This window comes from Cornus florida, unplaced genomic scaffold, assembly GCF_030987335.1.
Source record: "Cornus florida cultivar Cherokee Brave unplaced genomic scaffold, ASM3098733v1 CherokeeBrave_3.0.0_Hap2_Chr10, whole genome shotgun sequence".
Taxonomy (NCBI): Eukaryota; Viridiplantae; Streptophyta; class Magnoliopsida; order Cornales; family Cornaceae; genus Cornus; species Cornus florida.
In genome coordinates this window covers 110,850,074-110,864,540 of record NW_026775580.1, presented here as the reverse complement: position 1 = coordinate 110,864,540, position 14,467 = coordinate 110,850,074, and the positions used below count along the sequence as shown (strand labels likewise).

At 34.9% G+C, this 14,467-nt stretch overlaps 2 protein-coding genes across 2 annotated transcripts; one reads left to right on the top strand and one right to left on the bottom strand.

The window, feature by feature from the left end:
• Nucleotides 1-311: 311 nt before the first annotated feature.
• On the top strand, nt 312-4,715 carry LOC132277099 (putative transcription factor bHLH041). The gene is made up of 8 exons (XM_059778835.1): nt 312-1,321; nt 1,432-1,545; nt 1,694-1,799; nt 1,901-1,915; nt 2,033-2,095; nt 2,291-2,959; nt 3,196-3,579; nt 4,232-4,715. Exons 1-8 carry the CDS (start codon nt 1,191-1,193, stop codon nt 4,298-4,300), a joined length of 1,551 nt encoding a protein of 516 aa, XP_059634818.1. The 5' UTR covers nt 312-1,190; the 3' UTR covers nt 4,301-4,715.
• Nucleotides 4,716-5,477: 762 nt separating this feature from the next.
• LOC132277100 (DNA repair protein recA homolog 3, mitochondrial-like) lies at nt 5,478-13,250 on the bottom strand. Its single transcript, XM_059778837.1, has 8 exons — nt 13,014-13,250; nt 11,920-11,977; nt 11,442-11,659; nt 10,553-10,640; nt 9,902-10,074; nt 9,501-9,647; nt 7,203-7,334; nt 5,478-6,324 (listed from the first exon to the last, which is right to left on the bottom strand). The coding sequence occupies exons 1-8, from the start codon at nt 13,074-13,076 to the stop codon at nt 5,938-5,940; spliced, it is 1,266 nt and encodes a 421-aa protein (XP_059634820.1). The 5' UTR covers nt 13,077-13,250; the 3' UTR covers nt 5,478-5,937.
• Nucleotides 13,251-14,467: the final 1,217 nt, after the last annotated feature.

Sequence of the window (14,467 nt, the reverse complement as noted above, 5' to 3'; positions counted from 1 at the left end):
GTTGAAGGCCATTTCTTCCAAAGGACCTAGATTATTCCATAAAAAGCGGATAGAAATATCATGAGATTAGAGGTTAAAGGGAAGGGATGATAATGTTAGTGGGTTTTAAACAGAGGCCGAAAATCTAAAACAATACAAGCTCTACTGATAGGCGCACCTACCCTTTTGACTAAGTAGTAATAAAATAATAATTATATCACGCCTATGATTCTACTTGATTCATGATGAGTAAAAATCAAAGTGTTAATTGGTTTAAAAGTTTTGTCCATATATAATCATCTCATTTGTTAGAATTAGTCAAAGGTTATTATGGTAAGAAACAAATGCATGAACTTAAATTAATAGACAGTAGTAGAATTGGTATCAACAAAAAAGAGTATGGGCCTATAAGTAAAAGTAAAAAATGAAAGGCAGAGAAAAGCGAAAGAAAAATGAAAGGCAGAGAAAAGCGAATAGAAATAAAAGAAAATTAAAGGGATAATAAGTAGTAGAAGTGGGAGAGAGAGAGAGAAGGACACTTCGCCTTCCTCTCTTGACTCTCTTCAAGTCTTGGCTAGCTAGCTGGACTTCAACCCATTACTACTTTTCTAATCTCTTGACTGGCGGCATGCCACTCTCTCTCTCTCTCTCTCAAACACACACACACACACACAAGCACACACAGCTTTACTACTTTTCTAATCTCTTGACTGGCGGCATGCCACCCTCTCTCTCTCTCTCTCTCTCTCTCTCTCTCACGCACACACACCTTTACTACTTTTCAAGTTCCTATTTTCCCAAACATCTCTCTATACTTCTTTATCTCTGTCTTTATTTGGGGTCTTCCTGGCCTCTTGTCTGGTGGGCATCTTCTCTCATGCCATGAAATTAATTCAAGTGACTCAATATGTATATTCTAGAGATCGACATGGTCAGACCTTTCCCATTATAAAACCAACCAAGTCAATTTAATTTATTAGCTTCCAAGACTACCCTCCTCCCCATCACTCTAGTTCATTGTAACCAGAGCGTACGTGTCCGTATAATATGGCTTATTTATTTATTTAGTTGAGAAAAAGGCAAAACTACCAATACCATGACCTAGCAGGCTAGCACCTACTACTAAAGAGAGATGAGCGGATATATATATATATAGTGATCCAAATATATAAAGGGTTCTCTCTCTCATTTATCTGCAGCTACTTCTTCATATGTGTCATATGGAGTCCATTTTCCTACTTGATGAAAGAGCTCGCGCCAACCTTTTCCACCACATTCTGCACTCTTTTGCCTCCTCCACTACTAGTTATATTTGCCTATGGTCCTATTTGCAGCCATCCAAGTATTTTCTCTCTCTGTCTCATTCATATATATATATATATATATTTATTATACACACTCCCACAGGGCTACACATTATATTATCACTTATATGTTCCTGAATATTATCAGCTGTTTACTGTTCATGGATGGACTCTACCATGAAGAAAACATACAACCCGGCTTTTCTTCTCCAGCTCGGAGCCTTTTTGATCAATATCGACAGTCGATATTCACTGTTAATGGGTAATTATAGAAATTTATATATATATATATATATATTCTACAATGAATGTCAAAACAAATTCTGTCATATATATATATATATATATGTATGTATATGTATGTGATGTTGTAATTAATTAAGTGCATTCTTATTGCTCTATATAATCAGGCGTGTTCCAGGACTTGCTTTCAAGAATAGTCTTCCCTACATTGAGATAAAGGAGGTGGACCTTCTAAGCCGAGCATCCATTGAATCACAGTTGCAATTTTATCAGGTAACGTGCACGATTATGGTTGTAACATTAATTTAATTTAATTTTGTTTCTTCATCAAAGGCTTTCGCTGATTTTATATATGTGTTTAATTACTATTGCAGGAGGCTAGGATCAAGGTTTGTTCCAACAACAACCTTTAAGTGTTAATTTCAAACATATATTAATATAATCAAAATTAAAATATAAAAATCAATTAATCATCAGTCTTCATTATTTTTCAATCTTTACTACAGACTGCAATATTTATGGGATGCAAGACCGGAGAGATAGAGATAGGCATGTCCAATGGCACCCGGGTAAGAACGGTTCAACTCAGCTTAACAGAGTCTTATTCTAATTAAACTTCTTCTTCTTCTTCATTTATTTTTATTTTTATTTTTTATTTTTGTCAATTGCACAAACCCTTGAATTCTTTTCAAATTTTGTCAAATGTTTTTAAATTTTTTTCATTTTAGTTAAAGCTCAATTGGATCGGGTTAATTAATTTGCAGGTTAACATGGGAGAGGAGATGAAGAAGTGGTTTGTGGAAGATTTATCTGGACAACCATTGCTTAGAGAGGTTCCTCTACTTCCAATCAGTCAAACCCGGCCCTCGTCATCTTCATCTTCAATGAGATCAGCACCGTCCATGGATAGCACCGAGTGCTCTCCTTTTCTATACACCACCAGTACTCCAAACACTAGCTACCCACAAGAAGCCCCCATTGAGCAAGCATTGGGACCATTTATATCAACCACAACTACTACGAGTCCACACAGTCAAGCCATTCAAGCCTTGAGCCAAATCCGAGGCACTAATCAATTCCTAACAATAGAGAGCGAAGATGCTGCAATGACAAAGGCCATTCTTGCTGTTATATCTTCTCCTTCTTCATCGTCTTCTTCTTCATCACATCGAAGTGCATTTCGGAATTATAGATCAGTTTTAGCCCCCTCCTCCTCGACTACTACTCAATTGACAACCAAACTTCAAAAACAAAATATGTTGAAACGATCAATCAAGTTCTTTAGAAGCTTAAGCTTAGTTATGCAAAACCAAGAACAAGGAAGCCGCCCCCCGAGCTCTCAGTTGCACCATATGATCTCTGAGCGGAGAAGGCGAGAAAAACTCAACGAAAGCTTTCAAGCATTGAGATCACTACTTCCTCCAGGATCTAAGGTACAATATTGATTTCATTATCATCATCATCGTACTTGCCTCATTTTCAAGCGAATGAAGGTCGATCACATGAATTCTCTGTCTCCATTCCTCTCTAGCTATTACTCGTTGTATCGCATAACATTAGCATTTTATCAACAACAAATGGATATTAATGTAATAATATATATACGTGATAAATTCATCAGCCAATTTAATTAACTCCTTTAAATTGATTTTAATTTTGGATTACGTAGAAAGACAAGTCCTCGGTGCTTACTAGCACAATGGAGTATGTGAGTTGTTTGAAAGCTCAAGTTGCAGAGCTTGCTCGACGAAACCAGCTGTTGGAGGCACAGTTTTTTCCTGCAAAAGAAGGTGATCATAGAGAAGTGATCAATGGCTACTCAAATGTAAGATTAGATGTTCAGGTTACAAACATAGCTGAATCCACATCAGAAGACAGATTGGTGGACTTGAGAGTGATTGTAAGAGGAGAATGTGATTTGTTGGATTTTGTGATTCGCATACTCGACTTCTTGAAGCTCGTCAAGAATGTTAGTTTGATGTCTGCAGAAGCCGAAACCAGGATTGTAGAATCCAGCCCTATCAAGCGGGTGATTTTGAAATTGAAAATTGAGGTATGTATTTTATTTTTCTTTATTTTTGTTAGGTAAGCACTCGCGCACATATTTCACAAATTAAGGAGCTCAAACTCCTCACTAAGTAATTAAATTGCCAAAAACTAGTACTTAAAAAGTGCCCTTTCTTTTCCCTCTCATATCTAACATTTTTGTAGTATTTTGTTACAAAATTATTAATTATCTCTTGAAAAATCACTTTTTATGATATTAAAAGTAACTAAGCATTTTGAAATTAATGATACAAAAAATTGTATGTGTGGTAAGTGTTACAAAATTATTAATTATCTCTTGAAAAATCACTTTTTATGATATTAAAAGTAACCAAGCATTTTGAAATTAATGATACAAAAAATTGTATGTGCGGTACGTGTGTTAGCGTATTGATTTTATTTTATTATTTGTATGAGTCGTTGTGTACAAGTCGTTGATAGAAACTTTTCTCAAGAAAAAATTATAAGGCCTAGTCATTACTCTTTGATTTTTTAATTTCAAATTCATAGTTTCTGAAAGTTTCTATTCATCTAATCTTTTTAGTCTAAATTAATGCATGTCCCATTAAAGGAAGTTAGAAGGAAGGTGGTGATATTGATTAAGTGAGAAGATTACTGATTCTTTTTCAACTTATTCCTTTTTATTTTGTTTTTGGTAGGGAAGTGATTGGGACGAGCCCGCCTTCCAAGAAGCCATAAGAAGAGTTGTTGCTGACCTGGCACAGTAACAGTGGGGCCAATGCATTTTCTGACATGTGAATACATTAGGGGTAAAAATCTCATGGTGCAGCACCTCATCGCTGCTGATGGTGGTTCACTATTTTTGTATCGACGATTATAGAATAATCACACTGTGGAAGAGTTTCAATACTTAGGTGCCTGTTTTGCAAAATTTTGGTAGCCATATATATATTTAACACCAATGCCCACAATACAAAAATATATGATCCCTTTTGGTGATTGAGAAATCCACCAATTCGGGGGTGAATTACCATCATCCATCATAGTATGCCGCTGCACCCTTGATCATATAATTCTTGGACTTTATGTGTCGCCCTTATTGACTGCCTATTCAAACGTAGACTAACAGATTAAGATTTGATGGACTGATTCAAAGCTGGTCCAACTTCAAAAAAAACAAAAGTCCCTTTTTTCAATCTTTATATCTACCAACTCAACGTAACTTCTATAGCTTCATATTCAAATACCATATACTTATTCATATACAGATTAGACACTTAGACTACTGTCTCTCTCTCTTACTCTCTTGATTAGAATCTCTCTCTCCCTCTCTATTACTCATATATATATATATATATACACGTGTGTATGACTGTATAATACTATAATGCATTATATACTATAATGCGGCGTTTTCTGACCGCTATGGTCACCACTAGTAATAAAAGACTAAATCTAGCTCTTTCAAGACCATGAATATTCTTTCTATTGATCATCACCTACCAGGTACCTCAATATTTTGAGCTCCCAAAACATCCAACAAGTCCAACTAATCATATGGTAGAAGGAAACCAATTAATTTAACTAACTCTTCTTATTTAGACATTGGAATAGTTTATTTTTTTTAAATGTGTAAAAAATCAATGAATTATCAAATAAATATATCAATTTCACGGTTAAACAAAAAGAGATCGTCACTCTACTAAAGTTACATATTTAACCACTCCTTGCTTGTGCCACACATGCCACGCCATTATTGTTGAATTGTCTTACAAGAATGGAAGAGCAAAAACAAAGTGGCTCTTTTTAAAAACAAGTGAAAGCAAGAAGTTGTGTTTAGCGACAAGGGAATTTACCAGTTCTGAACCACATGAACCAGTGTGGCAAATTAACACACCTCTAGTTTAAGCTCCAACATGAAGTACCTGTAAAACGACCCCAATGGAAGAAATAAAAAAATATATTGTGGCGCTTTTTCCCTGTATTTCCACTACTAAGATATATCATATACGAGACCAGTCTCTTTAACATACAAAAAATGCAGACTGGGATTTTATAGGAGTAATTAGCAATGGAGATGATTCCAGGAAATCAAAAAAGTTCTGCATTCTCTTTCTTTACTATCCCATAAACTCTAACTCACTACTACATGACCAATAATATATAAAATCGCTAATATAACTTACAAGGCTCACATTTGGAAACGTTAATGCTTGACCATTAGTGTCGATGGCAGGCGATTGTAAATTGAAGGCCGTTCCAGCGCGTACATCAACTCGTGTTCACTGATTTGATTTATGTGCATAAAATCAACTATCACAAGGCAATGGCAGATTCATCGCAGCGTTGAAAAAGGCCCATGTAATAGGTAAATTCTGTTTACATCTTGAGATCATTTACTACATTATGCCTCAACAGCAGTGGTTACATCTTCATCTGTTGTCTCCGATGAAGTAACCTCTTCTGCCGGTTCTCCGTCCGTTTCATCCTCCGTTTCCTTGTCTGGCTTGCCATCAATCAACTTCTCCCTGAGCTTCATCATAAGTTCCTCTTTTACATTTTCATTCTCGGCCAGATACACTTTAAAAGCATCCTTACCTCGAATACTATGACCATCTATATTGTAATGACCACCCCCAACCTTAGTGATAAGATTGTGTTTTACTCCCAATTCTATGAGTTCTGACTCCTGAGATATCCCCTTGCCAAACTCAAGCTCAAATTGTGCAGTTTTAAAAGGAGGGGCATGCTTGTTCTTTACAATCTTCACTTGAACTTCACTTCCAACAGTCTGTAAACAGAACAATATCAAATATAATGCATTGAGAGCAACAGATACACAAAAATGAATCACATATGCCAATCACAATTAATAAAAACTTGAAAACCTGAAAACCTTAGAGCCCTACAAGGAAACCTCTTTCAGAACATGGCTATCAAATAAAAGAAATCAACCAACACAAATATGTCTCCCTATATAATATTAATGTAGTAAGATCATTGTGATAATCAGATGATTTAAACCATTTTATTTATGACTTAGTAAATGAGAAAAACAACTGGCACTAAATGCAGACTGAGCTGCAAGAATGACAATAATGGAAAGATCTCCAGCCAAGAAAGATGAAGGGCTGGCAATCAGTCCAATGTTAATAAGGGCAAAGTCAAACTTGAATGATACAATTGGCCCCTATGAGTGATACTGAATCCTGTACTTTTGTTTGAAAACTATATTTTCGCTTTTGCTGCCCTTGCAGACAAAATTTGCATCATTTTGACTAGCCCACACAAGAGAAAATATATGCTCATGCCCATTGCCTAGTTATCCCATTCAATTAGGAACAGGGCAAACAGTTATCCCATTCGATTAGGAACAAGGCAAGGAGTGTGATGATGATGACGACAACGACAAACACATGTTTGAATGCAGAAGTAATTTTCTAAAGCCAACATGAACCAGATCAATGTATTCAAAATCTGATCCAAGCCTTTCTATTCAACCAAGGAAAGCAAAAGCAAGTCCACTGCTGGCTAATGAAGTTTCATGTGATCTAACAGATATTAAATTATACACCATCACTGATTTGTATTATTCCTTGAGTGCTATACCCAAAACCCCAGTTTTCAGATCTAAGACCAAAATTAAATTAACAAAATGATGGTTAATACCTCTTCTCCCTTTTTGACAAACCCAGTTCTCCTAATATTTAAACGCATTGAAGCATAGAACTTCAAGGCATTACCACCACAAGTAACTTCAGTTGGCCCACCAAATCCAAAAGTAGACAGCTTTGCCCTCACCTGAAAGTAAATCAAAATACATTAGGAAAATTTTATGATGAAATAGATACTCACATCTTGTGTGTGTGTGTATTTTTTTTTTTTTTTGATAAGCAAGCTGAATGATATTAAAGACGCAAACCCATTACAGAGTTGCATGGAGCATACCCCACAATCAAAGAAAGATCACAACCACTCCAGAATCACAAAAACAAAAGGTTTGGAAAACAACAAGCCCATAGGAAACTTAGAAACAAAGCAGCAAGAAAGAAAAGCTACACAACAAAGCCTAAAGGAAGAATTAACAGAGAACAATGGAAAATAAAGCTCCAAGAGAGATGCAAGCTGCTACAAAAAGATGAACAGGGAATCAACCCAAAACAATCAAGAGACCACACCTCTGTTACATGGACTCTTCAAAAGTAGTGAAGTACCCGTGTCGGACACGTATCCCTCGGACATGAGTATGGGATATGTGTCCAACACTTTTGGTTGGACATGTACTTAAAAAGCATATCTTATCATTTGATTACATTATGTTATTATTAAAAAATGAGTTAAATGCCGATATTGAACATTATATTAGATAAAAATATTACTTTACTCTAGAAAATAAAACAAAATAATTAATAAAATTAATATTTAGCCGTGTCCATGTGTCCTGTTTGGAGATTTGACACGTCCGACGCATAGATACATACCCGTGTCTGACACCCATACCCGAGTCCATGTAACAAGAGACCAGACTAAGAGGCCATAAGAAAAGCTAGAACCAAACTGAACAACCCTCTATATCAAGGAAACTGGAAGCCAATAGCTCGACCATAAAAAGCAGCCCCCAAAAAAACTTACGAAGGCATGAGAGAAGGCATTCAACTAAATAGAGTTTAAAAAATTCAGCAGGTAAGTTCCAGCTGAGTTGAATGTGCTTATTCAAATCAGAAGCAATAACTCTTCTGAAACTAGCCAGCATAAGCCTCACAGAGTCTTCAATCATCCTAGTAATAGCAAAAGGGTCTTTAGCAGAATTAGCAAACTGTCTACAATTCCTCTCAATCCAAATATGGTAAAACTGTAGAAGAGAGAGCCAATTTGCAGAGAGTGGAATGAAAAGAACTGCCTTTAAACTGAGTAGAGCTCAAGAAACCCAAAAACTCCAAGAGGAATACGAGGCAGAAAGACCACATTTGGATCTGATTTGATGACATATACAGCAAGGAAAGTAGCACTCAAAAAACAGGTGATTGTGGTCTTCAACTTGGCTGGCACAGAAAGTAGAAGAAGCACTAGCAATGCATCCATGACTAAGTAACCTGTCTTGAGTAGGCAATCTGGTAAGAATGGCCAGATATAAAATAAATAGAACCTTGGAACATGACCCTTAAACCAAGGCAAACGTGACCGAGGAACTTTAGGAGAATGAGGTTTAATAAAGTCCCAAGCAGTCTTAGTAGTGAACTCATGAGAAGGAGAGCATGTCCAAATAACAGTGTCCATACATGTGATGTTCTTCATTATCTTATAAACATATGATAATATATATTATGTAAAGAGATAAGATAAGGCTAAAAAGTCAGAAAATAAATCAGCAACTTGGTTTGCATTATAATTAATTAATTTTACTTTAATCTCAGTTAAACAAAAAAGTAGATTGTTATGTCAGTTAAACCACCCCTTTTCTTTCACCAAAAAAAGCAAGAGACAGAAAGAGAACCATCCTTTCTCACAGCAACAAAGAAACCAAGTGTATCTCACGTGGTATCATAATATCTTCCCACGGTGCTAACCCAGGTTAAAGTCCCTAAACGTACATCCATATGAAGTTTTGTAAACAAAAAAATAATAATAGAAAATATTATCAAGGAGAAGATAGTTCGATCTAGACTCTAAACTTGATAATACTAGGATGGAATCCAAACTACATGTCAAGGACCAAGGTAGGACAAAATGCCAAAAATCCTATACAAAAAAGAAAGGAATAATTTTCCTGGCCATGCTGGAATCACTTGGAAAGGTTGACTAAAGAGACTTTAGAAAGCTGACATTGCTACCATTACAATCATGAGTTAGCAAAGAATGTTCAAAAACCTTCTCCGAAGCAGTTGAACAGATAGTTTAGGGCAATTAGAATGAAGTTCATGAAGTTATACGGATCACAGAATGGAATCAAATTTGTAATACTGATACCTGATTTATAAAGATCAGAATAGTTTGAGACATAGATAAGGAGTGGCTCAATTTGCGAAGTGCCTGGCTCATCAGTCTAGCTTGCATTGCCATGTGCGCATCACCCATCTCACCATCAAGTTCACCTTTAGGCACAAGGGCAGCTACCTGCCAGTCAAATTAGAAAGAAAAAAAAAAATTCATAAGCATAGAAGATCCAAAATTGGGGTATGAATTTTCAGTCAATAAATCGACTCAAATCAGACAGCATGAATCATCTGGTTCATACTTTAACCCATCACGTTGAGTGTTAAATCTATATATGTACTGCACAGCAGCATAAAAACAAAAGGCTCTTTCGAAAAAGATCTTCACAACAAGGGTATCTACAAGATATTTGATCAGTAAAACATCTTACTTACACTGTCCACAACAACAACGTCAACCGACCCACTCCGGATAAGGGTATCTACAAGACTAAGAGCTTGTTCACCACAATCTGGTTGCGAGAGAAGCAAATTTTTAGTGTTTACCCCAATAGATTCAGCCAGTGTTGGATCAAGAGCATGCTCAGCATCAACAAAAACACAGTAACCTACAAAAAGAAAGAGAAAATATATATTAACCCTAGAAGAAGCTGATGCTAAAATCCACCACAATTCCAAAAACTTCTCAGAAAAAATTGAAAAAAATAATTTGAGGATAGTCAATTAAAAAATTTGCACAAGATTCCAACTTCCAATTTGTTTTTCACAATTATATTTATGAAATCATGAACCAGAAACCTGTGAATGTGATGGGTATACATTAGTCTTTTTCTAGAGAATCCAGATATCAGTTGATTAAATTGGATATGAGCCTCCCAAGATCACATCCAAAAGATAGGAAATACTACCAGCATGTCCTTTACAACCACAAATACCAACCCATCTTCCATAGAAAATACAACTAAATATTGTTTTATTAGTGCATTAGATACATATAATAATAACCAATGCATGCTTTCTCCTAATTGATATGACAGATGCAATAAGAGAAGAAAAGGCACTCTTCTAGGGATTTCTAGGAGTAACCTCCTTGCTTTTGTGCTTGGGCAATTATATGTAAGGCAAGCGTTGTTTTCCCAGAAGCCTCTGGACCATATATCTCCACAACACGTCCCTGCAAGAATCCAATTGAGGAAATGCATAAGCAGCAAAGATAGCAGACAGCAATGAGGACAAGGTTCTCTCTCTCACCATCTATTGTAAGGGTGTGTATGCATCAATTTTTATATGCATGTAGGGCATGCCCAAGTATAACATAGCAAGAATTGAAATATAATTTAAAGAAATGGACATTGACAAGCTGGGAATTGTTGAACCCCCAAATGGTGAAAATGGGGCTTTATGAATGATAATTAAACTAGCAATAATACATTTTCAGAAGAGTAATGAAATATGTGTAACATACATTACGAATTATCAGTTTTTGGTGACCATATAGGGAAAAGAGAAGGAAGATAACAAGTAAAGCAAAACCTGCAAATATTCCAAAATATAATCACCGGACACATTTGCAATTTACACTCCAAGAACAAAAATATTAAAATTTCTTTCAACGGGTGGGTTACATTTGTACAAACTTATTTTATTTGAAAGAAAATGCACTAATGCTAATCAACAAAAATATCAGTGATGGATATATCGGAGAGTTGTACATAAAATGGAATATGCCTTGTGACCAAAGCAAACAAAGCTATGACTTGAAGGGAAAAAAAAACACCCCAAATATTGCAAACAAGAAGTTGTGCCACCAAAAACTTCTGTCCAACGCTTGTTACATAAGAATAAATATTGAATGGAATGATTTAGATAAAAAATAAAATCTTAGTCAATAAAAAGATTCTCCTAGTACTTGTTATATGAAAATTTGTGGCATGGAAAATGAAAAATCAGATGCACTCCAAAGATTACAAGATACCTTCGGAACACCACCAATTCCCAATGCAATATCCAAAGCAAAAGATCCTGTTGACACCACTGGAACTTGTTTAGGAGAGGCAGACCGGCCAAGCCACATGATAGATCCTTTTCCAAATGCGGCAGTGATCTGATCCAATGCTAGCTGTAGGGCCTGATCTTTCTTGGACATATTCTCGTCAATTGAATCACTTCCATCCGACTTTGATTTCTTTTTAGCTTCAAAAAAGATGGAATTAAGATAAGAATATCATTAGCTCATAACAAGTGCAGATTGAACGAGTTACATACACATTTTGTTTCCAACATTAAACAATGAACTTCCTCCCATACAAAATGTATCTTGTTAGATATGCCTTGTGATACATGAGCGCACACAAGATACAAGTAATTTTACATCATGCAAGTCAGTTAAGCAAGTAAATCAGATCTTTGGGTGGGGGGTGGGGGGGAGGGGGTCGTCATTTGAGGAACAGCACCTTTAGCAGAAAAGTTGCACAACTGGAAGGATGTCCCTAATGCTCCTTTTCTAATACCCTGCAAAACTAACAGTAAAAAAGTAAGGAACAATTTTATACTCATAAAAGGATAAACCGTCTTAGCATCTTTTTCTCATTCTAAAGATCAGCAATAAGTAGTTGCATGTAACAGAAAGCATGAACAACCCATAAACACCACAATTGTTGGTGTTTCATGTTTTCTCTCCTCTCAAATTTTTGAATCTTATTTTCTTTGCGTTTTTCAATTTTATAGGTTTGGCTTGTGACTGAGTTCATTTTTGACATTGCTGGCACAAAACTCTATTCCCCTGCAACCAAAAACAGCTGAGCAAATTTGTCATACTAAATTAACGATCCGAGAGCATAACAACACTTAACGAACAAAGTTCAAATTAGTTGTTTGACTGATATCACATGGTGTACAGTACCTTTCATTCTAATTTATCTTAATAATTGATAGTGAATGGATAATATGCAGTTGTAAAAGAGGCATGAGGAACCAATATTTTAGTCTTAAAAATGGTACTAAATTGAAAATAAAATCTAAAATTCGATTTCTGAACTACCCTTTAACTACTGGGGTATTTCCCTCCTCCTTCCAAATGGAAGGTTGAGGATTAAAGGCAATGGTGGGCGTGTGTGTGAATAACTTACCTACCAAAAAAATAGAAATAAAAAATCAAATTTTGATAGGAACAAACTAATTTTCTAGCTCTAAGTCTGATTCATCATCATCTATCTTCATCCTTGCCTCAATCCCATGTGAACGGGGTTGGCTCACTCTAAATCTGATTAATCCCATAAAAGCTATCCAAACAACACGGTAAGATCATTGCATATAAATTTAATATCAATGAGAGAGAAATTGACTCCATCAGTTTAAGCGTCTGAAAACCGCGTAACAAACTAAGCCATGTTTTGATCAAGTACTTTTCATTTTTCTTTTTTAGAGAAAATAAAATTCCAAAAAAGCAAAAGCGAGCTCGAGGAGTAGCAAGAAAATGATAATCGTAGTACCCACTAAAAGAAAAAAGCATTAAAAACGATAAAAGGGTTGGTGTGAAAACGATTACCTCAGTTGAAAATAGAGACTGTTTCAGTGAAGAAGAAGCGTTTCGAAGAAGCATCCTCGCCATTGGAGTCTGTGAAAGGTTTTGAAACCCCTCACCGGCCAAACGCCTCTGGAGATATGTATAGATTAGAGAGAGAAGGAGAGAGTACTGGTTTTTTAGGGTTTAAGGTTTTTCCCTCCTTTTTGAACATTTGTTGCGGATGCGGAATGAAATTAAAGAATTACTACTAGTAGTATAATAGCAGGTGTTTAGATGCGGAATGAAATTAAGAGGCCATGTTTTGTTATTTATTTATTTTATTTTATTTTTTTTAATATCAGGTTCACCCTTCATTTTTATTCCCTCATTTGTTTGACCCAACTTTTACCCAATACATTATTTTTTATTGTAAAAATAATTACATAAGAAATTAAAAAATATTTTTAGAATTTGATTGATGTAAAAGAGAATACATTCATTTTTAAATTAGGTCAATTGTTATACGGAAGAAGAAAAAAATGCTATATGGATAGAGTGAAAAAATATGAGTATATATACACCTACATATATACATAAGTATATATACGTATAAATGCACTATAATTCAATGGGATATATGTCATTTTATTTTTATAGAGTCATATTTCCACAAAACACAAGTCTATTATTATTATTAATATAATTATTATATATTACTTTGTTCCTAACAAATAACTCCACAATACTCTTTTGGGAGATTCGAATTCTAACTTCTACTTTGAAATCCAAAACTAAAATACCTAAAAAATAAAATAAGCACCAGAGAATTATTTTGTTGAATACATTCCCTATTAAATGTTTTATATCAAAACAAACTGAAAACAAAATTTAAAAAAAAAAAATAAAACTTAAAAGAACAATTTAGAAAAGTAGAAATTTAAAGCATCTCAAGTTAACATTTTGGTGCTGTTTGATAAATAAATTTATCATTGAATATTAAAAATTTTAAAAGATATTTATTTTTTAATTACTAGTTAAAAATTTTAATACATAATTTTCAATTTTATCATACAAGTCAGCAACTAAATAGTTTAAAAACTTGTTATCAGATGATTAGAAAATTGTAAATAAATAAATTTAACAATAACTTGCAATTTGATTTAATTTTTTTTTTCTTTGAAATAATTTCTCAATTGCAATAGAGATTTTTGTCCCCACACATACTACATAGAGAAATAATTGAGTATGTATGAATTAAGTGTGAATGCCACCCAATTGAGTACCTTCTCCCCTGATATACCGAGTGACCCAACCAACAAATTTTGAGTCATTTTCTTTTAACATATATATATTTTTTTTGGGGCCTTAGAGTGGCAAACGGAGAGTTTTCACAACTGCTTATCATATGTAAATGAGTAACACTTGCATCCTGTTCATCCACCCTGCTGACGCGGCCTTTCTTTCTGTTGACACCTGTCCAAAATTAAAAAATAAAA